Source organism: Muntiacus reevesi, chromosome 3 (genome assembly GCF_963930625.1).
Source record: "Muntiacus reevesi chromosome 3, mMunRee1.1, whole genome shotgun sequence".
Taxonomy (NCBI): domain Eukaryota; kingdom Metazoa; phylum Chordata; class Mammalia; order Artiodactyla; family Cervidae; genus Muntiacus; species Muntiacus reevesi.
The window spans coordinates 38,452,050-38,479,647 of record NC_089251.1 but is presented as its reverse complement, the minus strand read 5'-3'; the positions used below and the strand labels follow the sequence as shown (position 1 = coordinate 38,479,647).

Sequence of the window (27,598 nt, the reverse complement as noted above, 5' to 3'; positions counted from 1 at the left end):
ATGAAGTCAATGTCTCTGAGCTTAGTTGCAGACATGGGCATTGGAGAAACAAAGTGACTTAAGAGATGCTTATTAAGAATCAAAACTTCTACAGACGTCACAAACAAAATTTATTCACAAAATATATTAAAAAGTTCGACAAAACACAAGACTACAAAAGCCCCACAGTCTTATACATCTCAACATCATCACAGTCAGCAACTGAAAAGTCTCCAGTATTCAACTTGTTTTTTAAGATTAAAAAAATTTTAAAAAGAAAAGTCTTTGTCAATCACAGCATTTCATTCTGAGTTAAACTGCTGAAAACTGATGACCATGTCACTTTGGTAGTTTATAGAGCAATGTTCTTCATGGAGATTTACTGACACTGAAATATCTCAAAGTGTATTTACTTATGAAGGTTAATTCACAATAGTCTTACCAAGGTAAACTATTTTAAAACAAATTAAATCATTACTACAAACCTGTAAAGACTAAAATGCAATAATACAAATGTAATTACAGAATATGAAACTCTGAGGACATATAACAAATTTAAAATAATTAATTATAGAAAAGTTGCAACTTTTTATTAGAAATGGAGGGGGGAGGAACAGAGTTGGCTCTGGAGACCTTGGTACTCCATGTGCAACATCAAACCACCACCCAGTCAGGACGCTGGTCAGGCCGTGTGACCTTTCACAGCCAGAGAGAGGCTGGCCCAGAGGTTTGTCTGGGGCCTTTTTCCATCAGTCAAACCGCACTTTGTTCAGTGAGGGTCAGAGGATCCCAGAACGTATTCTACATTCTCTGAGTATTTGCTTTGGAGGGTTTCAAGTCCAAAGATCAAATTTTGTGGAGTTTTGTAACGATCAGTACTCTCACCGTTTGGTCAAATGAACTACAGATGCACAGACCTCTCTTATCTGGACTCCAGTCCAAACTTGAAATGGGCTGAGTAGACAACGTAACATTCTGCAGAAGGCTGACGGAACCTGCAACTCCCATCTCTACACCCTCGGAATCTTTCTTTGATCGCTGAATCGGGTATTCGCTGAAAATAAGATCAAAGTGTATGAGGAGATAAACCTTAGTATTTGTCATTTTATTCTTACACATGTGCTCCAATAGCTATTTTTATTTCTCACTTGACTACTGGAACTGATAAATACTAAGGCGTCTTTCTTGGAGAAGGAAGTGAATACACACTCTGGTATTCTTGCCTGGAGAATTCCACGGACGGGGAAGCCTGGCAGTCTATCGTCCACAGGGTTGCAAAGAGTCGGACACGACTGTCTGACTAACACAAGACATCTTTCTAATGTTGAGTTGTATTGCAATAAGGAGACAGCATTTCAACCTCAAGTCCAAACCCCACAATTCTCATAAAAAGCCATTATTTCTACTAAAAATGTTGAAACATCATTTCTGTTCAGCATGAGTATTTTTTATTTTACTATGAAAGCTCTAGATTGATCTAGCATCTTTAATAAAATTGATCTGGTGCTCTTAATCATCTTTTACTATAATTCTCTAGATGTGGATTGTTAAGATGACACAAGTAACCTTCTGCCTTACAAGTAACATTTGCAGAACCTTATCTTAACACTTCCAGAAGAGACACTGATGCTGGTTTCTAAGCCCAGAGCTCCTCCAAGCTGAAGGACGTTCTATGTACCATTTCTAAGGGAAAGTGCTGTTGGGAGGAGATTTTAGACCTGGACATCATTGCATCAAAAAAGAAAACAGTGAGTTCTAGAACGTCTGATCTTCTATCAGCTAAAAATATAAAATTATAACATAAAAAGAGCTGAAGGTTAACAACTCATAAATATGATTTGGTCTAGATTTGAGAAAGTGAGAAATGAAACACCTGTCCCCCATGGAGATGTGTTCCTAGTGAAACAGAGGGGTATTCCTCTGAAGGTCTTTTAAAGCCTGTTAGGTATCAACTATGACTACCCTTATTTCAAAAGTAGTAATAAAGGCCAAGACTTTTAAGAGGCATGAAGCAATTCAGAAGCAGAACAGAAACAAAGAAATGATAAGCAGATAACCTCCTATCCTTTCTTCCTCTCAGACCCTACACCTCCTTTTGATTTTTAAAAAGAATACAACATTCAGACGAACAGACATTACAGAACATTTTCCATATCTCTTGGCAAAGGCTGCAGTTGTTTAGTATTTAAAAGATAACAAAGATTTTCTTTTTTTCCCCTAAGTCAGTGGAAATTGATCAAGATGGCTGAGAATAAGATGTGGAGCTCACCTCTCCCCACAAACACATCAAAAACAGGAACAATTCTCACTGAAAACTAACTGGAAACTGGCACAAGGATTTCTGTACGACCAAGGCTGTGAGGAGAAACACATGGAATTGGGAAGGGAAGAAAAGAAAAGAAAAGTGATCGGGTAGGACCTGGGCCCCTGGGTAGGGACTCAGAGGAAAAGGGGAGAAACATAGGCAGACACCCGCCCTGGGGGGTAGGTGATGCGAGCTACCGAGGGGGTGCCTCCAGGTCCTATGTTGGGGAGACAAGTCCCCTTGGCTGCCTGGAGGGCCACTGGGACTCACAGGAAGACTGCAGCCTGGGCCCACCTTCCTGGCTTCTGTTCAGCAACTTGGGGTCAGACCCCTACCCGAATAGGGCAGTAATGGCCACTGAACAGAGGGGAGGTCCCACCACATCCCCGGCTCCAGCCCGAGCCCCTCCATCTCCAGTCACACCCCCTACCAGAGTGACGGCTGCCAGCTACCCGGAGGAAAGATGCAACTTGTGTCCATGTCAGATGCCGCTCGCTCACCAAAGCTACTGCGCACACTCAGTCTCCCACATAAGAACCCCCTTTAAGACTCACATAGGCACAGAGGCAGAGAAAGTTAGGCAAAACAAAACTGCACGCAATTGAAAGAGCCAGAGAAAATCTCTGAAAAAGAATAATGAAACAGAAATAAACAATTTACCAGATAAAGAATTTAAAGCACTGGTAAGAAAAATGTTAACTGAATTAGGGGAAAAAACCAGATGTACACAGTGAAAATTTTAACAAAGAACTAGAAAATATATAAAGACCATTAAGAACTCAATAGGTGGGAAAAAAATACGAAAAGAAACATAAACAGACAGCGATACTGAAGAATATATAAATGACCTAGAAAACAGGATGATCAAAATCACCCAATCAGAGGAGCAAAAAGCAAAACAAATTTTAAAAAATGGAAACAGTTTAAAAGATCTCTGGGATGACATTAAGTAGTATACAAATATTCTAAAGGGAGTAAGAGAAAAACAGAAAATCACATACAAAGGACTCTCCAGAAGGCTATCAGCTCATTTTTCTGCAGAAACTTTGCAGATCGGAAGGGAATGGCACAATACACTCAGAGTGCTGAAAGGGAAAAATCTGCAACCCAGGATGTTTTGCCTGGAAAGATGATCATTTAGAATAAAAGGAGACATAAAACAACTTCTCAGACAAGCAGAAACTCATCAACACTAAACCTCCCCTAAAAGAAATGTTAAAGGATCTTCTCCATGTGGACAAGAAGAATCTACAAGAAAGGGGAAAGCCCACTTGGAAAGGCAAATAGGGAGTAAGAGCAGACACGCGAACGCAATGACAAGGTTCTTCCGGGAGGCCGGGCAGCGTCTTCAAGCTGTTCCTGTCCTATCACAGTGACGTCACCTGAACTTGGGCAAGTCAGTTATCAGGATCTAAAACTAAGAATTTCAGCCCCTTTCCTTTTCTTACAAAGGTTCTGTTCTGATGACCGAATAATAACATTTCACAAAAACCTTCAAAGTGTTCCTATTAAAAAAAACAAAACCTAGCAAAAACCATGATTTCAAATTCATGAAATGAAGTGTTCATGAGCTACTCTAAAGTATGGAACATACCACTAAAAAACCTATTTGTTGTGTTAAAAGGTTTATATTGCTATTTATAAAATATATATATAAGTATATTGGTAAAAAAAAAAAAAGCTTAGAAAGTAATTCTTATGTAATACCATGAAATTTAAAATCATATCAAAGTGAACTAAGTCAAAGGAGGAAAAACAGAGAGTTCAACCGAATCCTACTTTACGCCCACAAGTCCCCTAAATGGAGCACGGCGCGCTGGCAGAGACTTACTACTTCCAGAGGTGCAGGCTGCCGGCGCCCCCCGCCGTCAGGAAGACCTCCCGGTTCTGGGGCAGGTGTCGGACCTGCCACACAGTAGACTTATGAGCCTGAACAGAACAAGAGGCACACAAGCGGAGTATGAGTTTTTAGGATAAAGAAAGACTACCCTACATAGAGAACAGACGTGGTTGCCAGGGGAGAGAAGGGGTGGGGATGGAAGGACTGGTAGCTTGGAATTAGCAGATGCAAACTATTATATACAGAGTGGATAAACAACAACGTCCGACTCTAGCACAGGCAACTGTATTCGATATCCTGTGATAAACTGTATTGGAAAATAATAAAAAGAATGGATATATGCATATAACTGAAACACTCTGCTGTAGAGCAGAAATTTATACAACACTGTAAATCAACTATACTTCCAATAAAACAAATTAGGAAAAAAAGACTGTCCTAGAAGAGAAACCTGTAAGAAAACAATTTTTACCTCTATCAACAATTTTAGTAACTTCAATCATTTCAATCACTGTTATAAAAGTAATTATTTTTCTGGCATGTCTCTCTTTTTAAACTTTCTTATTTATTTTTAAATTAAAAAATTTTGGGGGGCTATACTGCATGGCTTGTGGGATCTTAGCTCCCCAACCAGGGATTGAACCTGGGCCCTGGGCAGTGAAAGTACCAAGTCCCCTGGCACTTCTCTTTATAATGGCTACAGAGATTTATAAGGGCCCAACAGAAATTAGGAAAAGAATCATTTTTCTTGTTTTATAAAGCAAAGTTCTACTGAACTTAAAAGAAAAAAAAAAATCAGATTAAAAGTCTTAACATTTAGCTTCATAGTATCATACAAATTATGCGTATAGATTTTATACATTTAAATATCTCTAGCTCATTCTAAGGAGAAAAAAAACCTTAAAATACAAAAAAAGAAAAATATTTTCTAAGGAGAAAAAAGGATGGACTGGAACTTCTTTTTAACAACTTTACTTTTTTAGAGCAGTTTTATGTTCACAACAAAACTGAGTGGTAAGTACCAAGAATTACCATAAATAGAATGAATTTAATGTAAAGCTCCAAGTCTTATCTGTAATTTTCACCACTGGACTTGTCTAGTCTTCAAAACAAGGGTCAGGAAGACTTACAGACAGTGTTTATGGTTATAACAAGCCCGGTCCTTTATCAGTCATATTAAAGATAGAAATAGCAACTGGATGAATGTTAACAGCTTGTAAATCAATCCTTATAGTGCTACATTCACTGTGTGGAACTTGAGAGAGGGAGGGGGGAGGGGGAGGCAGGAGGATGGGGGAGGGAGAAAAGACTTCTGCTTCGTAGAAGTAGTGAGACCAGCGAACTTGATTTAAGCCACACATAAGACATCTGCATTTCAGTTAATGTTCAGTCTTGACATATGATTTTAACATCCTTTTAAGAGAATTATCATTAGCAGAGAAAAATACATATCTCAAAAGATACACTTTAAGTATGTGAGAGTCCTCAAGTGACTAGGTTCAAGCTGTTAAATCTTAATTTGTTTTGTAGCTTATACTTTCTCTTTTTTTCCTGGAAGCTGATAAAAAGCAAAAAGTAAGAGGGGAAATGACTAAAATACACCAGTCTTTTATTTGACAGATTTAGCAATTACTGGATTAACTAAATGTAACAAAAAAAATTTTTTTTGGAGACACTGTAATTTCCAGTTAAGGTGAAAAGTGTTAATGATTGTATTTGGAACAATTTAGTAAGTGCTTTATGTTGCAGATGGGCTTCCCTTGTGGCTCAGCTGGTAAGGAAACCAACTTCGATGCGGGAGACCTGGGTTCGATCCCTGTGTGGGGAAGATCCCCTGGAGAAAGGAAAGGCTACCCACTCCAGTATTCTGGTCTAGAGAATTCCATGGACTGTATAGTCCATGGGGTCGCAAAGAGTTGGACACGACTGAGTGACTTTCACTTCACTTATGTTGCAGATAGATACTTAATATATCCTGGAATGACAAAGGAAAAACAAAATTACAGTGGATAGCTAGTTACCTTAAGATTACAGGTCACTGAGCAGTAACAGTAATTTGTATGCAATAATAATTAGTTTAATAATATTAAGACAAAATATGAAGGTCTGAGAAGTACTACTGACTCCATGATAGAGGGAAAAGGAGCAAGGAAGTGAATTTTCATTTCCTGAGCAACTTACATAATTTAATATTATGGAAATTACAAATCTGAGACTGATTTTTCTTTTCTTTTATACTTGAGGAAGCTCAGAGTCACATTTCCAACTCATCTCTCGCAAATGATGGGAAGTTTCAGCAGGAACTTTATGCCACCCCTTACTCCAGACGGCAATTTCATTTTTTTAAACCAGTGCTTCCCACTTGTGCTACTTTCTTCATCAATTTTTCTAATGTTGTAATACCAAATGTTTCCCTCTAAGTTACCTCAAATACTATTTGGAACAAGGCAAAGTATATCTATGAGGCTTCTCTGATGGCTCAGCAGTAAAGAATCTGCCCGTAAGGCAGGAGAGGCGGGTCTGATCTCTGGGTTGGGAAGATCCCCTGGAGGAGCCTGGTGGGCTACAGTCTGTAGGGTCGCAAAGAGTTGGACAGGACTGAGCGCACATGGATAAATGTTGATACATTTTTGAAAAGTATATAATTAGTATTATGTTAAGATATATATTGGGCTTCCATGGTGGCTCAGATGGTAAGCAATCTGCCTGCAATGCAGGAGGCTGGGTTTGATTCCTGGGCTGGGATACTGGCATATACCTAAAAGTATATAATTGGGTATTAATACTGGATATTTATTAGGAAACACCAGACTATGTTTTGTTAACCAAATTTTTTTTTTCTAAATTTTTTAAAGAAAATTCTGACAGCTTTACAATGTTATGTTAGTTTCTGCTGTACAAAGTGAATCAGCCACACATAGACAGACATACTCTCTTTTTGGATTTTCTTCCCACTTATCGTTGACTAATTTCTTAAACCAGCTAGTTTTCTTGTGATTGCTCTTAAACTACAAAATAAGAGTCACTACCAACGAAGGCCTTTATTATGAATATAATCAAGAAATGTGAAACTGACAAACTTTGGGAAAAGTATTCTTTGCACAGCAAAACTTACCAGGATCCAACAAGAATATATTAAAAATAGCTCCCTTTATGCAAAAAACCTGGAAGGAACTTGGTGACTCATTCTATTTATCAGTCTAAAGCAAGCTATTAACATGAACATTCTTCTTCATAGAAAGGTATTTCCCTCCTCTTTACCTTTTCTGAAACAGAAGCAAAACCTTTGGTTGGATGCTGTGTTCTCATGTCAAAAACATGAAACTTTCCTTCCAGAGATGTAGCTACTAACTTATTCATACTTATGTCTTTTCTGTCAAACTCCAAGCTACACACCTGAAAATAGAGAATATTTATGAGTGATGCTCCAATGATTATATCCAAGAGTTTCTTTCAAACCAAGTAAAACAACTTTCACATTATTGGCTCATGTGAAAGCACTTAAAAAACAATCATTTTATCTTTTGAATCTGTATACCAAATACTTGTAACTAGAAAATTTTCTTCTCGGTTAGTAAGGTCCCATAATCATCTAAGGCACTGAGGTACATTTGGAAAGCCATAATTTAACATTTTACCATTATTACATAATGATTTTATAAAGTTAAGTCAAGGCTGACTAGAGGAAACAGGAAGGAACCACATTCTTCACTAAAGATGTACAACCCAGGAACCAAAAACCTACAAGTACCTGGGAGTCAATTACAATCTCGGGCTTCCTGATATTACCAGCTCACTTTAACATCACACTGCGTAGCCCACAGGTATCCAGAGATGGGCTGCAGGGGCGGTGACGCACCAGGTACTGTCACACCACACCTGGGTGTGTGTTCTCCTTCTGCAGAGAGTGTCCCTGAGTTTTAATCAGATCCTCAAGGGACTTCACAGACCCTAAAGGTTAAGAACCATCCATTCATAAAGGAGTTTTACTGAGACGAGTTATTAGGGGTGCTTTCCTTTTGAAGTTCAGAGGTGTGTGGAAAAGACATTCAGAGAAACTGCAAAGAATGCAAATGCACATTACCCCATTTTTTATATTTGTCTCCCACCGTAAGGACATATTTCTGAGATCAAACAGCTTGATGTCTCCGTTGTCATAGCCGGCACACACGACACGCTCCTCTTGATTATAAGCGTTGCCTGGAAATCAGGACATGGCATTTCAGATCTTTTTTAAACGCTGATTTGAAGGCTGCTTAAAAAAACTTATGGACATCTGAAACTAACATAACATTGTAAATCAACTATACTCCAATAAAAATAAAAAACAAAACAAAACAATAACCTTACAAAACAACACAGGTCACTTGTACCAAATCAGGTGAAGAAGTCACATTGGGTAGAATCTCATTTTACTAATCCTATAGGACACCAGGATTATTAATTTAGTGCCTGATATTATTTATCAAAAAAGCTCTTTACTGAGATTCCGTGCTCAAGAGATATATGAAAGTGTTTACTGGATTTTAAATTGAAAACAAATATTCTATTTGCAAAGACTAACAATTCAAGCATAGCAGGATTTGGTAGAATAAACACAGTTACACTTCCATTGCTTTCTTTGAATGTAAATGGAAACTACTTTAAACTTATTTATTTTGCAAATGTTGTTCTGGTGTTATCTTATCAGATGCGCACAGTTGAAGTAAATCTACAACCTGCAGTTGAATTCATCTTGCTCAGATCCAGGAATTTTTTGGATTACTCCCTTTTCTTATAAACTCCAGCCCTGCATTTCCACTGGAGGGTTCACCGAGATGACATGACAGCAGCTGAAACTCATGATGTCTAAAACTGATGTCATCGTCTTCCTTTAAAAACTATTACATACTCTGTGGAACTTTTTCAATTAACATCATTCACTTCATAGTCAACCTCAAAATTCAGTTACCTTGGACATAATCCTTTTCCTTGTTCCTCATGTCCAAAAAAATTGCCAAACTGTATTTATTTTGCCACATTGTTATCTTCTGAATTTACTCCTCTGTTCCATTCTCACTGCTTAAACCTACATATTTCCTGGAATACTGCAAAGAGCTTCAGAACTCACATTTCCTCTGCCACTCAGCTCTCCTGCCTACACGACCACAGTGTAAAGCTAAAGCTCTGATCATATCTCATCCTTGCAAAAGCCTTCAAAGGTTTACCGCTACCTCCAGACCATCTAAACACCTCTGGCTGTGGCCATGTGCCATCATTAAGGCTATTCCTACCTCCATTCCTTCTACGTACTCTTCTTCCAATGCTTGAAATCTCCCAATTTCAGTGTTTCAAATCCTACATATCCTTGGACTGAGGTCAGTATGTTCTTTTGGCTCCCTTGGGATTCCTTTTGTATTGATTTAAGCCTCTGTGACCTTTTATCACTCTGACCTTGTATGCGTGATACAATTAATGTAAATAGCACTTTTTATTAAAATTACCGGCTTCTTTAAGTTAAAATAAGAGTCTGCTTCAGATAAACGTCCTTTCTTTAAATTTAATGTCCTATATTTTAAACTGCACTTACATCCCTTAGAACAATGATTAAAAAGCCTTTAATGGACCCAAAGTTAATCATTTTTTAATTATTACATAAATTTTATATGATGATTCTAAACACTAATTCTGAAATTTCTTCCCAAGTGTGCATGTTTTTGGTTTATATTGTTACTTATACACACACACATAGTAATTATAACATATACACATAGAAATCTCCTAATTTTAGTGGTAATTTACTTTTAAAATGGGTAATTTAGTGGTATGTTTTTGGTTTATATTGTTACTTATACACACACACATAGTAATTATAACATATACACATAGAAATCTCCCAATTTCAGTGGTAATTTAGTTTTAAAGAAAAAACTTTCCTCTGATGAAGCAACAATCCAATTTAAAACTAACATAAAAAGCTAGACAGGTCACATACATTGTTAAATCTCATTTTTAATGTCTGATAATCTATACCAATTACACTAAGAAAAAGGGGAAAGAAAGTAAAGGTTTAAAACTAAATATGGCTCTTATCTTTATTATTAATAGCAAAAGTGATTGTAATTTTGGTGCTCAGTGAAAGATACAAGAGCAAACATCAATATTCATTTTAAGTATATTAACAGAGGAACATGATTATAAAATTTTTAAGATATAATTTTGTAATAGTATAATTAGTTTCAGAAAATAAACACACACTGTGTAGCGTACAATGTAAGCTTGGTCAGGTTACCATCTAAGGTTCTACTTAATTTCACTAATGGCATGTGGTTCTAAACTAGGTCAATATTACCAAGTTAAACAGAAATAAATAATAATAGTCCGTATTTTTGAGCAGTTGATATCTAAGCACAATTCTAAGTATTTTACGTGTATTAACTCTGAATTCTCATAACAATACTATTAGGTAAAGTCTATCATGACTTCCATTTTATAAATGAAGCAGGCAAAAATCAGAGAAGCCTGATAACTTGCCCTGGGTCACAAAGCCAGCAAGTAGCACAGTGAGAATTCAAACCCAGGCCCAATCACCATGTCTATTTGCCTCGATAAATTGCCAGAATAATGTACAGAAAAGATTCTAAACCGACTATCAGGACTTTCCTGAAGCACTGTGCTTTTTATAATCTGGTATTTCAGGTGTAAGAGTCCTTCAGTAATTTACCAAATGCCACAGTCCAACAGTCTCTCTTGTTTTCTCCTTGTACAGGCTCCATATTAGCAACAGGATCATCTTTCTGCCTTGGGTCCCACACCTTTACAGTTCCTGACATGAAAAAAAAGGAGTTGGCAAAATTCAATAGTGAATGATGGCATTTCTTTCTGCATTCTCTTCACATGGCTTTCTATGTACATGGAGATATTATCAATGTTACAATATCTGAGAAATAGTCACATTTTTCTGACTTGTTATTGGGCAAGTTGTACTTAATATAAGAGATATAACCCACATGTTATACCATCTGACTTGATTTCCAACTAGTAGATATACAACAAAGCCAATAACTGTTCTTAAGTCATCAACAAGGTATGACTGACAAACACAAATATTATATAATTTAAACCATGCCTTACTTTCTTGATTTAAGCCCAAAACAAATGTACTATTTATTTAGAATAAAGCAAGTGTCATTTTAATGTTTTCTCCTTAGTAGCCATATAATCACTGGCATTTTTCTTATACATATAAATAAACTAATTTTTATATCTATGATTTCGTGTATGAGGCTTTAGAATACCATTTCATATACAATTCAGTTTAATCCCCCCATGGCAGTAAAGGAGAAGAAGTTAATAAAAGTAACTAGTAATTCTTTTCAATTTAAACTCCCTCATTTTAATGTAAATTATGGGAAAACTAACTAGTGTCACTGATTTTGAGAAACACAAAGACACATAATAAGATGTTTAAAAAGCAAGTACCCAAGTGAGAACAGAAAAAAGGTAAAAAAAAATCCTTGAAAAGGATAATAAATGCAGGAAAAGGGGAGATATTTCACTAGATTTATGGCCAAGGATAAAGTTGGTCATTATAAAGGTTGCTTCAAGGAAAAATAAATTTCCTATAAATGTGACAAGTTATTATAATTTCTCTATGGACTTCCTTGGTGGCTCAGTGGTAAAAAATCTGTCTGCCAATGCAGGAGACACAGGTTCAATCCCTGGGCTGGGAAGATCCCCTGGAACAGGAAATGGCAACCCACTCCAGTATTCTTGCCTGAAAAATCCCATGGACGGAGAAGCCTGGAGGGTTACAGTCCATGGGGGTCACAAAGGGTTGGACATGCCTGAGCACGCATGTTATACAGAACTCATAAAAATTGGTAACATTAAGTTTATAATAGTTAAATGAACAAACAACATAAATAGAAAATCTGCAAAACAAAATTAACTAAAAAAACAAATACAGACAGATGTTAATGCAAGTCAGGACAGGATAGCATTTTTATCTCTAAAATTAGGGGGAAAAAGGAATCAATGCTGGTGGGCAGACTGGCAGTTTACCTCATCTACCATAGTTGATATGATAAATAGGTACTTTGGGAAGTTTGACAAGTTTCTTAAGTGATAAAATATGATTATTCCAAAAGAGTTACATACATGATGATACTCATTTCATTGTCACTCTCCCAAAACAACAAATAAAACCTTAATGCAAATAGAATGTTCATTAACAGGGGCACGGCTAGGGAACTGTGTTATATTCATAGGATGGAATATCATAAAGCATCAAAATGATAATTATGAAGACCACACCAAAACAGCAATATCATATGACAAAACATTAAATATTAAAAGATTAAGATACAAAATTGAGGGAATTGGGAATTCCCTGGCGGTCCAGTGGTTAGCACCCCCTACTTCCACTACTAAAGACACAGGTTCAATTTCTAGTCTGGTAACTGAGATCCCGCATGCCTTGGTGAAGCGACAAAAAATAAAAAGACTAAGAAAGAACAAAACTAAATCATGTTAACCCTGATAATACAGTGTTAATAAATTGTATCTTAGACTAGAAAGGAAAACCAACCTGATATTTATGCTAGTGTGGTAGACTGTAATTTTTCCTTCTATATTCCATACTGCTTCTATGATTGGAAAAAAATATTTGATTTTTTCTAAAACACAGCTGCTCTTGAGAAGCTGTTAGAAAATTAAATTCCGCTTTTCTGTGAAAACAATTTCTTCATGGTCTTGAGCATTAAAAAAAACTAGCCAAACTAATGAAGGTACTGATCACTTAGGTCCCCCTTCTGCAGCAACAAAAATTCTGGCTGTTAAATTCGTAACAGCTCAGGACCCCAGAAGGCCTGTCGCTTGTTAGTCACTGCGGGGGAAAAGCAGAGTTGGAGCTCCGGAAGCTTCCTGCAAAGCTCAGCGGAAAGACCACAGACTGCAGTGTTCAACCAGCTGTCAATATGACAATTTTCACAAGTACTAATTCTGCTTTTTAAAAAAAGAAAATGAAAAGCTGCCACCCACAGTATATCGTCAGCTACCTCAAAAATTTCTAGAGACTTTTTAAATCCTCAAGGTTCAGAGGAAACTATGGTTGTTAATAGTTGAACTAGCTCAAGACTAAAATAGTAAGTGCTATGCCTCTATCTCGAAATCTCCTGAAAGCCTGAGACAATTGAGGGATACACAATCAAACTTGCCCATTAAAAAGAATAGAGAGTTAGATTTAGGGGGTCAAGGATTGAGGAAGACTTCCACATAGAATATATTGCTGCAGAGAGATTTAATTTAAAAAAAAATTAATGTACACAGAATATTCTGACTTACCATCTCGGCTGCCAGTCACAATTTCAGGGGCCCCTTCCCCAATTCCAAGTCCACCAACACCATCTATAGTATTTATAATTTCTTTATGGCCCTTTACAGAATACACCGGGACCTCTGGAGCTTCCAAATTCCTGAACAACAGAACAGAGCTTCTTACTTACACACATCCCAAACATTTAGTTCACTACTCAAATCTAAGAATGCAGGCCATATTGAGATGTTTGATTAAAAAAAAAAAGGGCATTTTCAATTAAGGTAATTTATACATTTACTTCCAAATTTTCCTCTATATTTTAGCTTCTTTCAAGGCCTCCATGAGAGTTGTCATCATTCAACTTGGAATTCTAACTCCTGAGCCCACTTTACTCAATGGTCCTCAAAGACGATTGATCCAGGACCTCTGCACATGAATCCACCAGCGATGTTTCTAAACAAATACAGATTCATAGGCTCCTCCCCAGACATAGTGAACAAGTATCTCCAGGGTGGGGCCCCAAACCTGTTGACTCTCTAGTACATGGAGGCTGATAATATTGCTTTAAATACAGAGTAAATTCAAAAGTGGTTTAGAATGTTTCCAAAGTGGGCCTTGGTAGTTTGATCTTGAGATCTTTTGAGAGATAAAACATGAGTAGCATTTGCTTTGTATACATTTCTCCCTTAATATTATTTTCTGAGTTCCACACTGATTTTCATCTAGTTACATTCTCAGTGTGTCGTCATGCTGACCACAACAGATATTACAGGCAAACTAGCTGAAGTCTCTAATTCTGGGTTAGTTAAGTGAAGGGAAGCCTGGAAAGCACCTCCTCTTCTGTGCGTCTGAATCTATGGCTGGGTGAGTGGCTCAAACAGGTTATGCTAACACACCCTTCTCTGGTCTCTCTCCATTCCACACCCCTCCTTCTGCTTTTGTATTGGAGCCTCTATCCACATTTCTTTTCAGCAAGTCACTTTTCAACAATACTTGTACTTTTTCTTTTTAATGAACTTAGTTCTTCATGACATGTAATCTCAACTTACCAGTAGGCCTAGAATTATCTGTAAAATCTTGCAAATAAAATTTGAGAAGTTCACCTGATTCAGAGGTGATGCTTATCTTTGTGGCATTAATTGTGAAAGCGTCAAGAGACTAAAGAGGACTGAGGTTCTGTTTAAAAGAACTGGTTTACTCTTTTCATAGACTTTTAAACATCAGTTCTTTTAACATGAAATTATGACTTACCAATGAAAATAAAGCAGTAATACCTATACTAGGAAGCTCTGTTAGGAAGACAGTCAACTGTTGCATACTTTTGTGCTGAAATGTATCTATTTTAAAAAATAACACTCAGACTGGTCTCTCTCTCAAGTTCTTTGAAAGTATATGACACAGCAGGTAAAAATTAATGCATTCTGCATTCTAGTAAACACCAACTTGATTGCATGTGTGCTCAATCGCTCAGTTGTGTCCGACTCTTTGCAACCCTGTGGACTGTAGCCTGCCAGGCTCCTCTGTCCGTGGAATTTTCCAGGCAAGAAAACTGGAGGGGGTTGCCATTTCCTACACTAGGGAATCTTCCCGACCCAGGGATCGAACCTGCATCTCTTACATCTCCTGCATTGGTAGGCAGATTCTTTACCACTGCTCCACCTGGGAAGCCTGCTAATTATTAAGAAGTTAAAGCAAACGGAATTAAAATAGCCTCATTCTATGTTATATTATGATTCTAAGACAAATAAATATGCCAAAATAATTCAGTTAAAAAATAGCAGATTCTAAATTAGAATCAAAAAAGTTCACAAGGTAGGGAAGACAGTTCCTCCTGAACATTATTGTATATTTTACATGATTAACAGATAGTCTTAAAAAGTTTTTACAGAGGAATTTCAATTCATTCAACTCTAAATATGAGGAAATAACTCTAAAGCATTTGGTACTATTGAGATTTTGCTTATTCAAAACAGGTTTGTCTTGAGTTACTCAACAGATGTGTTCCTGAAAAGTTGTGCTCAGATGTAAGTTAAAGCATAAAAAGAAAAAAGTTTAATGAACTGGGAGTTCTATGTTAAAAAAATTAAAACATACAAAAATATATTATTGTGTAATGCCAAATATCTTAAAATGTAAACAACATCTAATTTCTCAGTGTTATACATGAGCATTGTTATATACGTATCCTTCATGGTGGAGGGAATAACCCTTTATTACAAATATGGGTGCTAGATGCTAGCACTAAACAGCATGTGTGGAAATAAATATTAATGTTATTTGAAAAAGCTAAAGAAAAATGTTAGTATTTTAAAATAGATTTGAAATGTGAAATCTAAAAATATATATTAAAAAGTAATTGCAATATTCTTATAAACAGTTAAAATTTAACAAAAAGCATCTTAAAATTCTTTCAGTGGAAGTGTAACACAACTATCAAAGAAATTGCTTATGTCTTCACACTGATGAAATAATCTTACCATATATGAAGGTTTCCAGCAAAATCTCCAGTGGCTAGATATCTCTGCTGTAAAGATGTTGCGCCAAATGTTCCACATTTAATGGGTTTGGCCTTTTCAATCTTGATAGAAAGGAGGGAAAGAGGATACGTTATTTAGGTAAGCACCTATTTGTAATCCATATTTATGGCTCTATTATGGGAATTAAATAAGGCACACAATTTTAAAAAGCAATTAAAATGCTTTCTGATAAAAAATTATCATGCTTTTCCTTCAGTAATTTTTGTATAGTCTAAAAGTACAGGTGGGCTTCCCCAGTGGCTTAGCTGATAAAGAATCTGCCTGCAATGCAGTCATGAAATTAAAAGCAGCTTACTCCTTGAAAGAAAAGCTATGACCAACCTAGATAGCATATTAAAAAGCAGAGACATTACTTTGCCAACAAAGGTCCGTCTAGTCAAAGCTATGGTTTTTCTAGTAGTCATGTATGGATGTGAGGGTTGGACTATAAAGAAAGCTGAATGCCAAATTGATGCATTTGAACTGTGGTGGTGAAGAAGACTCTTGAGAGTCCCTTGGACTGCAAAGAGATCCAACCAGTCCATCCTAAAGGAGATCAGTCTTGAATATCCATTGGAAGGAATGATGTATACGCTGAAGCTCCAGTACACTGGCCACTTGATGTGAAGAACTGACTCATTGGAAAAGATCCTGATGCTGGCAAAGATTGAAGTCAGGAGAAGGGGATGACAAGAGGATGAGATGGTTGGATGGCATCGCTGACTCTATAGACATGAGTTTGAGCAAGCTCCAGAAGTTGCTGATGGACAGGGAAGCCTGGCGTGCTGCAGTCCATGGGGTTGCAAAGAGTCAGACACGGCTAAGTGACAGAACTGAACTGAACTGAAAAGCACAGGTAGACCTTGGGAGATTTGGCAAGTTTGGTTCTAGACCACCAAAATAAAGCAAACATTTGCAATAAACTGAGTCAGATGAAATTTTGTTTCTCAGTGAATGTAAAAGTTATGTTTAAACTATCCTGTAGCCTATTAAGCATGCAAATCATTATGTCTAAAAGACAATGTACATACTTTAATTAAAAAATACATTATTGCCAAAAAATTGCTAACTGCTTTGATCATCCATGAAAAGAAACTCCTTATCCATTACTGTTTTCTCATGAGACTGGCAATTCAGTCACATCTTCAGGCTCTACTTCTAATTCTAGTTTTCTTGCTGTGTCCACCACAACTTCAGTTACTTCCTCCACTGAAGTCCTGAACCCCTCAGGTCATCCATGAGGTCTGGGTCAACTTCTTCCAAACTCCTATCCACGTTGATATTTTGACCTCCTTCCATGAATCACCAACGTTCTTAATGGCATCTAGAATGGTGAATCCTTTCCAGAAAGTTTTCAATTTACTTTGTCCAGATCCATCAGAGGAATCACTTTCTTTAGCAACTGTAGCCTTAAGAAATGTATTTCTTAAATAACAAGACTTGAAAGTTGACATTACTCCTCGATCCATAGGCTGCAGAATGGATGCTGTGCTAGCAAGCATGAAATCAGTGTGAATCTTATGGGTTCATCTTCATCAGAGCTCTTGGGTGAGCAGGTATATTGTCAGTGAGCAGCAGTATTTTGAAAGGCCTTTTCTTCCTGAGTAGTAGCTCTCAACAGTGGGCCTAAAATATTCAACAGCTTGCTGTAAAACAGATGTGCTGTTATCAAAACTTTATTGTCCCATTTATAGAACACAGCCAGAATACTTAGCATAACTCTTAAAGGAATCAGGATTTTCAGAATGGTCAATGAGCATTGGTTTAAAATTAAAGTCACCAGCTGTATTAGCCCCTAACAAGAAAGTCACCCTGTCCTTTGACTTGAGGCATTGGCTTCTCCTCTCTCGCTATGCAAGTCCTAGATGGCATCTTCTTCCAATAGAAGGCTGTTTCATCTACACCAAAAAGCTGTTGTTCAGTGGAGCCTCCTTCATGAATTATCTTAGTAGATCTTCTGCATAACTTGCTGCAGCTTCGGCAGCACCTGCCACAGCATCTTCTATCAGCACCGGCTGCTTCATCTTATACTTTTACGTTAAGGAGACAGCTGCTTTCCTTAAACCATGTGAACCAACCTCTGCTAACTTCCAGCTTTTCTTCTGCTGCTCCCTCGCCTCTCTCAGCCTTCAACGACCTGAAGAGTTAGGGCCTTTGCTCTGGACTAGACTAGGCTTTGTCTTAAGGCAATGTTGTGGCTGATTTATTCAGGCCACTAAAACTAAAACTCTATATCAGTAATAAAGCTGTTTCACTTATCATTCCTGTGTTCCCTGGAGTAGAACTTTCCATTTCTTTCAAGAACTTTCACTTTGCATTCACACCTTGGCTACTATTTGATGTAAGATGCCTAATTTATGGCCCATCTAGGCTTTCAACATGCCTTCCTCACTAAATGTAAACATTCTTGGTTTTTTCTTTAAAGTGAGAGAGCTGTGACTCTTCCTTAGAGGCCACTGTAGGGCTAATTTCAATACTGTTATGTCTCAGGGAACAGGGAGCCCTGAGGAGAGGAAGAGGTTTGGAGAAAGGTCAGCAAGTGAAGCAGTCAGAACACAGACAACATTTACTGATTAAGCCTGCAGTTTTGTCAGGGTGTGGTTGATGGCATCCCAAAACAATCACATCATAACCATCAAAGGTCACTGATCAGAGGTCACCAAAACAAATACATTACAAGAATTACCAAAACATGATCCAGAGACACAAAGCAGGCAAGTGCTGGTGGAAAAACAGTGCTGACAGACTCGGTCAGCACAGGGTTACCAAAATCCTTCAATCTGTCAAAGATTCAGTCTCTGCGAATTCAATAAAGAGAAGCGCAGTAAAAGGAGGTATGCTTGTATGTCAAATGAATGAGTTTTCCCTTTCTTCTCATCTTGCTAATAAGACATTAAAATGCTGACACCTCTAATATCTCCACTGGTTTGCAAATATGCAGATTTCAGCATTTAATGTGGTATTCTTCTTTAAAAGCCTCTAAGGAAAAGGATATACTGAAGATATTACTCTTCCAGGTGACAACAGGAAAAAAACCCCACTTATGTGTCTTGTATAGTTTTCCCTGCAGAATCCTATAAACTGAGAATGTTTATGTCCGATTCTCTCTGAGACCGTTTCAGTGCAAAGAGATGGGTATACCTGTGTGCACCAAAGGCACAGCTGTTAGCATGGATTAGCCAGTGTTTTGATATTTCTTTAATTTAAAAAGACTGTTGGGAATTCCATGGAAGTCCAGTGATTAGGACTCCGAGCCTTCACTGCCAAAGCCCTGGGTTCAATCCCTGCTTGGGGAACTAAAATTCTACAGCCACTTGGCCAAATAAACAAACATAAATAAAAATAAAAGACTATTGTTCAAAGTTTATATATAATAGTTGATCCTTGAACAGCACAGGAGTTAATCCACATGTAACTCACAGTCAGCTCTCTATATACAAGATTCCTCTGCATCCGTGGATTCAACCAACCATGAGCCATGGAGTAATGTAGTATTAACTCTTGAGAAAATACCTGGGTATAAGTGACCCATGCAGTTCAAACCCATGCTATACAAAAGTAATTGTAGTCTCATCAGTAAAATAGCCATACGCAAACTCCACCTGTGCATGTCACTGAAGTCCATCTTGGAGTCTACATGTCCGGCTGCCTTGGCCCCCAGAAACTCTAGAGGACATGGAACTGAGGTTCTATGGGGTCACGAACAGTTGGATACAACTGAGTGTCTGAGTGCACACACATATATACACACATCCACATATCACACTCTAGCTGCAGAATAGCACCTTCCATTTATTGTCAGCTCAACAGGACAAAACTATTTCTCTCATTTAGTCTCTTGCAATCTTTAACTTTTTTCTTTCTTGAATTTTTTACTGCAGTTGATTTACCATGTTATATTTACTTATTCATTTTTAATTTTTGGCCATACCCTGCAGCATGTCTATCCCAGTTCCCAGACCAGGGATCAAACCCGCACCTGCTGCATTGGAAGGCAGAGTCTTAACCATGTGACTGCCAGGGAAGTTTCCTTTTTTATTTTCCTTTTATTTTTAACAAAAATAGTACATGTTCCCTATAAAGATGCAAACAAAACCAAAGACCTGAAGGGTGCAAAGTAAGTTTCCCTTTGACACTTCCCAGAAGTAATCCCCATTGTCTTAGACCCTTTGCTACCTATTTACAACTACATATAGATTTGGTTTAATACAGAGAGCATCATAATATCAATATATTGTCCATTGACTTGATTTTTTTCACTTAGAGATATATCTGGATGACTTTTTTTCCCTCTACAGAGTTCCCCAGTTTCTAGGGCACTTCTCCTGTAATCTTTGAGTTGCTGGGCCAATCTTCAACCCCACCACTAGGGTTGGCCTATTTCATGTACTTTGTGAAAGCAATTTTCCTACCACTTTCAATGTTTGGTTGGGGATTTCCACATAGGATACATGTAGCAATTTTCAAAGAAGAAAATAAAATTCACGTAACACAAACTATAACTGAACTTCTCTTTCACGATTCAAAAGAAATCATCATATGCTCTGGGGTTTGGAAACTCCCAGCCTGCTGAGCTTTCTGCCTGGGATCTGGATGAACTAGCAGTTACTAGGTAGCCTGGCCTAAAATAAAGCTGGGACTCTTTGGAACTGTCCAGGACCCTTTGATTAAATTTTGTTTACTCAGATACCTGCAATAACATGGTGGTAAAAGACTGCACTGATGAAACTAGAACACAGAATGTTAATTTTTTCTCCTTTTTAACACACTGGTGATCTGAGATAGCATCAGTTATATTTGATATCAGAAAACTGATATTCATTTATTTCAGCTGTTTTTCCAATTTTATGGAAAACATATCTTACAATGGGACACCATGGAGGATCACAATTTTGTCAATTTAATAAAGCAGTTTCCAATTCCAAATCATTTACATCCTCCCCACCATTCCCTTCTCCCAAATAAAATACCTGAAACAATATGTTAATACTGACATAGCTAATCACTCAATTAACTAATTAATCATTGTAGCGAATCACTTAATCACACTATTAGAACACAATTCCTATAGCTAAACTAATTCAGACTTGCAACTTGGACCAACTGAAGAAACAGCTCCCCACTCCTTCCTCCCATTTGTCTCACGCAGGGCCTGGGTCCCCTTCAGGTCCAGGTCACTGCTAATGATTCCCTCAGTCTAAAGCAGAGGATGTGAACAGACCTCTCGGGTAAGAAACAGGTGGGCCCTGAGGGACAGGAATATGCTTCCAGGGACTTGGGTATTAAGAACTACAGGAGGCCTTGCACCATATATTGATGAAACTCTCTGGGAAAATTCTTCCCCAAATCGCCTTGGGAAGACTGGCACCCACCGTCTTCTCTTCCACCAGCTAAAGATTCTGCTTCCCATAATTCCACTGCTTTCCCCAGGAGTCTCTGATGGGGTCTCGCTTCCTCCTAGGTCATGGAAGAGAAAAAAGCTGACTCCTACTTTTCAGTTCCTGTAGGAAGCACACACTTCCAAGTGTTTACTGCTACTAATAAAAAACTGGGAAGCCAAAGTTTTCCTCTATTATGGCTTTACCTAACTTTTGCCTTTAGATCGTGTGGAATAGAGAAACCAGAAAACTGCAACCACTGATCTTCCAGAACCAACATAAATTCACAGATACACAAATAGATACACACACACACACACACACACACACACACACAGAGCTAATGGATATTTTTTCTCAGGTTTAAGTTTTCTTCAATAATTTTTTTAGTTTGTCTGCTAGGAAATACTAGCTAATAAACAACAATAAGAAAACCTGGAAATCAGCATTAAAATTTTTATGCATGGTTACTTCCTGTGATGCAAATATCAAAGTATATATAATAAATATATAATAAATATACTCAGAGTATATATATTTTTTTCTACTGGGAAAACGTGTCCTTGTGCAGAGGTGGAACTGATTATTACAATATTTCACGTTGTTCTAAAAACCACACCACAATGTCCAGATGTACTGACACCTGAACACATCTGAGAATTCCGACCTCAGGAGAAAACAACCTGAGCACTACTCTAATATTAGTACATGGTGGGGCCTATACTCGATAATTTAACGTGTGTCATTGCAGGGATTCTAAAAGAGGGGTTTATTGCAAATAATGAATGGAATGAGATAAAAATGTATCTACACTTAGAGGCAAGGCCCACAGGAGTGGCACCAAGGCTTGTGGTATATAAACGTACAATGCCCTTTGAAGGCTGAGCTTGCTGGTCTCTCCGACCTCATTTCTGGCTTCTCCTTTCACACTCCAGCCACACCTGTGGCTGCATTTTTGTTCTTCAGACTCACCAGTCAAGCTGCCTCAGGGTATCTGCATTTGCTGTTCCCACAGCCTGGACTGGTCTTCCCCCACATCATCATGTCTTCTACCAACTCCGATTTCAGCTTAAAAGTCAACGCCTCTAAGAGATCCTCCCCACCCCTCCAATCTTAAGTGAAACCCCCAAATCCCAATCACTTGCCCTGTTTAATCTTATTTCACTTATCAACAAAATTCTTTTATTCACTCAGTTATCTATTTCCTCCCTTCCTAGAATGAATACCACAGGAACGGGGCCCTCAGCAACTTGTTCAACACCTAATTGGTGTTCAACATTGTTAAATGAAAGTATAAATGAACATGGCTTCTCAGTCCCAGTGCTGGAGAGAGGGAAACCACTGCTGGAGGTCGTGTTCCCTTTTCTCCCGTCATATTTTCACCTGACAGACCACAGTTTTCGGTGTCACTTTATATGTAATAATAAAAACAGCATCCACATATGGAATACCAATGTATCAGATAACTGTTCTAGATGTCCTTCGGTACTAGTCCATCCCTTCTAACACATGCCACTGCAAACCGTTTGGGACACCCCTTTCCAGATGACAAGCAGGTGCAAAAGATGAAGAAACTCGCCCAAGGTTCCTACAGTCAGGTAGATTCCAAGCTCTTTCTACTACCAAAGGCTGTCTCCAGGACTATATGTAAATCAGTTAAATAAACATTTCCTATGTAGCCCGAATTCTGTAAACTCGAGCCCTTAGAAGTCCCAAAGAAATGCTCCAATCCTGAACTAGACTGGTGAGGTAAGTAAGGCCTGACTTAAACCTACTTTCAGATTTGTGCCCTTTGGTTTTTACCTTCGTTTTATGTCTTTATAAAATGAAAACATGATATTTATGCTTCCTGTTATTTTTTTGTCCTTGTATCCTTTTATCAAAGGATAGCCATATATTCTTATATCAAAGATTTAACTAGCGGTCTGTTGCAAATGATGTTTTAAGAATCAAATTAAAGATCAAGAATCAAATTAAACTCAAAATACAGAAACATATTGAAAAATAACTCAAATGTATAAACATCTTGTTATCTGCACAGCAGGGAGGGCTGCGCTTTGCTCAGAAAAGCTGAGCTAGGTTGGCAAGTGGACTTAAAAAAGCAGAAATGTTTGCTCTTTCCTTAGACGTTCATGGAAATGATAACATCAGCTAAATTAAGAAAGGACATTGGAGTAAAGTTAATTTTTCTTTTTAATAGTTCATAAAAGGGACCCCTCCTTGTCCCTGCTAAATGTTTTACCTTTGGAAAAGAAAAGATGAAAAGAATTCAGAGAACACTTACGTTTTCCTGCTGAAAACTGGTTTAAAAAAATGGAGATCTATTTTGCAAAATGTGTTCCACAAAGTAAATTAGAATATATTAACTTTTGCTATGATACTGAAAATGACCGTTGATGACAGACATATTTGACCCCCCAATTGTTGGTTCTCTTTGCTCTAATAAGTTAACGTGATTAAGGAAGCCCATGATCGATAATTCCCAGCAGAGCTATTTTTGTTCTATCTGTGGGTGGGTCTAGTACAGCTTGTCAGTATTTCCTCCTCCACATCCTGGCACAACTTAATTAACATTAAAAGGTTTAGTCAACCAAATGTTAACAAGCAGTGAATTCAGTGGCACAAGGGCTAAGAAAGCAGAACTTTATTAGATTATCACTAATTTTTAAAGTGTAAACATCCCCGACTGTAGCACTTTTCAGGGCCACCCCTAGTCCTTTGGGCCAAGTAGGGAGGGCTGAGGGGGCGAGGGTGGAAGGCGCCCTCTACAGGCTGATGTATGTTCATGATAGAATATACCACTTTTCACACAAGAGGGGAAAAGCTGGAGAGGGATGGATTTCAGCCTTCCCTTGAACCCTTGGCCAGAAACCTGTGTGCAGTTTAACAAACTACTCAATTGTATACGAAGACCTGCCTTCACCCCCTATCTATCGATTAGTAATAAGGAGGCACCAGCAAAGACCCATTTTCTTCCTTCCTTTTTATCCTGCACCCATGGACTCTGGAGCACAAGGCTTGAGGTAGTTCTCTAGGGATAAAATCAAGTTTCCTAATATTTTATGTTTCCTAATTTTTTAACCAATAATTCAACTAGCACAATGATAGCTAGAAACTAACTTTGCTCTAGAAGAGGGAAAAAGAGGGGAAATAAAGGAAAATGCATTTGGGATGCCCCAAAGGTACCTAAGTGGCTCAGTAGTAAAGAACCCGCCTGCCAATGCAGGAGACTCAGGTTCGATCCCTGGGTGAGGAAGACCCCCTGGAGGAGGAAATGGCATTCCACTCCAGTATTCTTGCCTGGGAAACCCCATGGACAGAAGGAGACTGGCAGGCTGCAGTTCATGGAGTTGCAAAAAATACAATTTAGCGACTAAACAATGAAGATAGTCAACCCTACTACTCATTATAATCATCTGGTGGAAGTTTAAAAAATACTGATGCTGGGACTCAAACTAGTCTAGAGGCAAGAAAGAGTCCCAGTGCATCAGTTTCCAGGGGTGGAACCAAGGCATGAATATTTTAAAACAGGTACACACAAGTACACACGAAACAACAGTAACGATACACATTCAGATGCTCCTAGTGCACAGTAAGAGCTGGGAATCACTGGGACTGTTCTTAACCTATATTCTTTTCCACGGCATTATCACAGCAACACAATGTAAGCTCTCAAATCTGTGCATTTGTATTACCCTCACTTTAGGCAGTAGGCTGTTTAGGAGGAAGGACTCATCTTTGAAATATCTTTGATCCTTCTTTATTATAGTACCTTGAAATGATAGGTTCTCAATGGAAAATTTATGGTAGAAAAAGAAGAGTCAAAGGATACAGGTGAAAATATAAAAAGTGGATACTCCTAGTGTTGAGGTGGGTGACATCAATTTACTTCTTTTCCCTATCTATATTTTTGGTATATTCTATCATGAACATACATTACTTTAGTTAAAAAGCAAAATTATTAAAAAAAAAATACTGCTAGAATCTTTCAGAACTCTAGAAGAAACAAAAAACACTATTTCTCTTCACAGAACAAGTGTATTCATGAAATGTACACAAGTCATAAAGCCTTACCAAAAAAATGTCACTAGTATTTATTCCTGATAGTTCACCATTTTCTTTCTTCAATTTCAATGTTTCCTATGTGTTCAAACTCCTGGCCTCAATCAATTGATTAATAAATCAATATTTAAATGTTCCAAGTTATATCCTTTTACAGACATAAATTCACTCATTCTTTTAACACATCATTTATTGAGGGGCTGCTCCTTTTTTACCACACTAAAGAACTGTCCTTACTCTCTGGGAGTTTACAATCTAATTAGAGATACATGGGACAGAAGGATATATTCCTAGCACAGAAAATAAGTACCATAGGAAAGCAATAAAGGAAAGTTACTTTATGCAGGGATCAGGAGTGAGATGTCAATAGTCAAATAATCTGAACTGGATCTTAGAACAGCAACAGGTGACTGGGGGCTAAGTGATGAAAAACATAAGGAAAGGGAGGAAAGCAGCAGCCACGTTTAGGAGCAGAGTGCCTGGCTAGCAAAGACAATCTGAACAAGAAAAGTGGCATTCACAGAAATTTAAAACGGGATGAGGCCTTACATACTTTCTAATCTAAGCTTACCTAGAGAAAGTGTATGCATCCTTTGCCTAACAGTTGAGACCCTAACTCCTCCAAGCAGATTCTCTCCATAGTTTTTGGTCCCTGGAGTTACAAACTTCCCTGTAATCTATGACAATGCTAACATCTGAGTATAACTGATCTTTTTTTTTTTTCCCTAGGCAACCCAAATAAATGCATTTAAAAACTGGTAAACAGATATAAAAAGGTTAGTTAATATTGTTATTCCCCAATTCTTCCATTAGTGTAACCTTTACAAAACTTGTAAACCTAACCTTGCCACACCCTGCTTAGAGCCCCTCATTGATGCCCCATTTTTCTTACAAAAACAGGCATAAATCTTTTAAATGATCTACAGCATTTACAAGGCCTCCTCTCTGCTATTTTGTTTCAAAAGGAGATAATTTCTCTCCCTCACTGCTGAGCTGTTTCCTCTTGGAAATCTCAACTCCTAATTTGACCTAGTTAGCTTTTACTCAATGCAAATCTGGTTTTCTGGTTTTGTTTTTACTCTCATAGAACCATGTGCCTTTACATTAGAGAATTCATCTCAGTTTGTATTTAATGTATTGTTGGTTTGATTATTTAGTTGATTCTCTAACCCCTCGAAAAAAATCTCCATAATAATCGGGGACATTGTCATTTACTAGCCGGAGAATACCAGGCAATCAATGGACACTTGTTGAAAGAATAACTGTTTTGGATTGCCTCCTCCAATTACATAGCAGGCATCCTAGTGCCTGCTTTGGCTCTGCTTGTATGACCAAGTATTTTACTATCTTGTACCTATTTAAAGACTACACAAACAACTGCGCCCTGCCCAGAAACGCCTCGAATTTAAATGTGAAGTCATAACGTCACCTCCAGGGACCTCGCACTGGACTGGGAGGGGGATGGGGATGACTGGAGGAAGGGACCAGCAAGGCACGAATGAATTAGCCCGATGAGAATTCAGGTCTCGAACCAAAGCGTTTACGTCCGAAGCATTGCTCAATCTGTGGTCAGCTTCGCTACTCCCGCGCAGCTTCCGCAGCGCTTTGGGGGGACTCTGGACAAAGGCTTTGGCAAAAATGAACGCAGAACTCCCGCCCCCAAGATCCGCACTCCCCTCCCGCAGCAGTCCCAGATCTTGGAACTGGGAGGTCTCGACCCGGCACCCACCTCCCGCAGCAGCTTTAGGTCCCCTTGCTGGATCTCGTACAGCTGAATGACGCCGGTGCCCCGTGCGAAGTTGCCCATGGTCACAAATTTGGCACTGCAGGGCATCCACTTACAGTCAAACACCGTGTAATTGAGGCCCTTCTGGATATGCGAGATGACCTGAGGCTTCTCGAAGGCCGACATGGTCCAGCCGAGAGATTTCGCCTCGGCGAAGCGGGACACAGCCGACAAACCCTGAGGAACTAACCTGGAAACCAGAGTCCAAACGTTACGGATAGTTTGTCCGTCCCGCTTGCCGTAGGCGCCCCTAGAAACCTAACAAGTAGTTTTAGGTTTCTCAGATAATGCCGGATGCTCTAGTGCAAGCACACAAGAGTTTCCTTCCCCAACAACACAAACTTGTTTACGGCTTTACCTAGTGCCTTTCGTACAGATACAGATTATGGGCTATAAAGCGTGCTGACTGCGAGAGGTGGGGGCAGAGGAAGAAC

General features: G+C 38.3%; 1 protein-coding gene across 1 annotated transcript; it reads right to left on the bottom strand.

Moving 5' to 3' along the window:
* Positions 1-92: 92 nt before the first annotated feature.
* Positions 93-27,387, bottom strand: DNAAF10 (dynein axonemal assembly factor 10). Its single transcript, XM_065929036.1, has 8 exons — positions 27,108-27,387; positions 15,900-16,000; positions 13,449-13,579; positions 10,828-10,929; positions 8,209-8,324; positions 7,386-7,520; positions 4,116-4,213; positions 93-1,033 (listed from the first exon to the last, which is right to left on the bottom strand). Exons 1-8 carry the CDS (start codon positions 27,288-27,290, stop codon positions 826-828), a joined length of 1,074 nt encoding a protein of 357 aa, XP_065785108.1. The 5' UTR covers positions 27,291-27,387; the 3' UTR covers positions 93-825.
* Between the last annotated feature and the right edge of the window lie 211 nt (positions 27,388-27,598).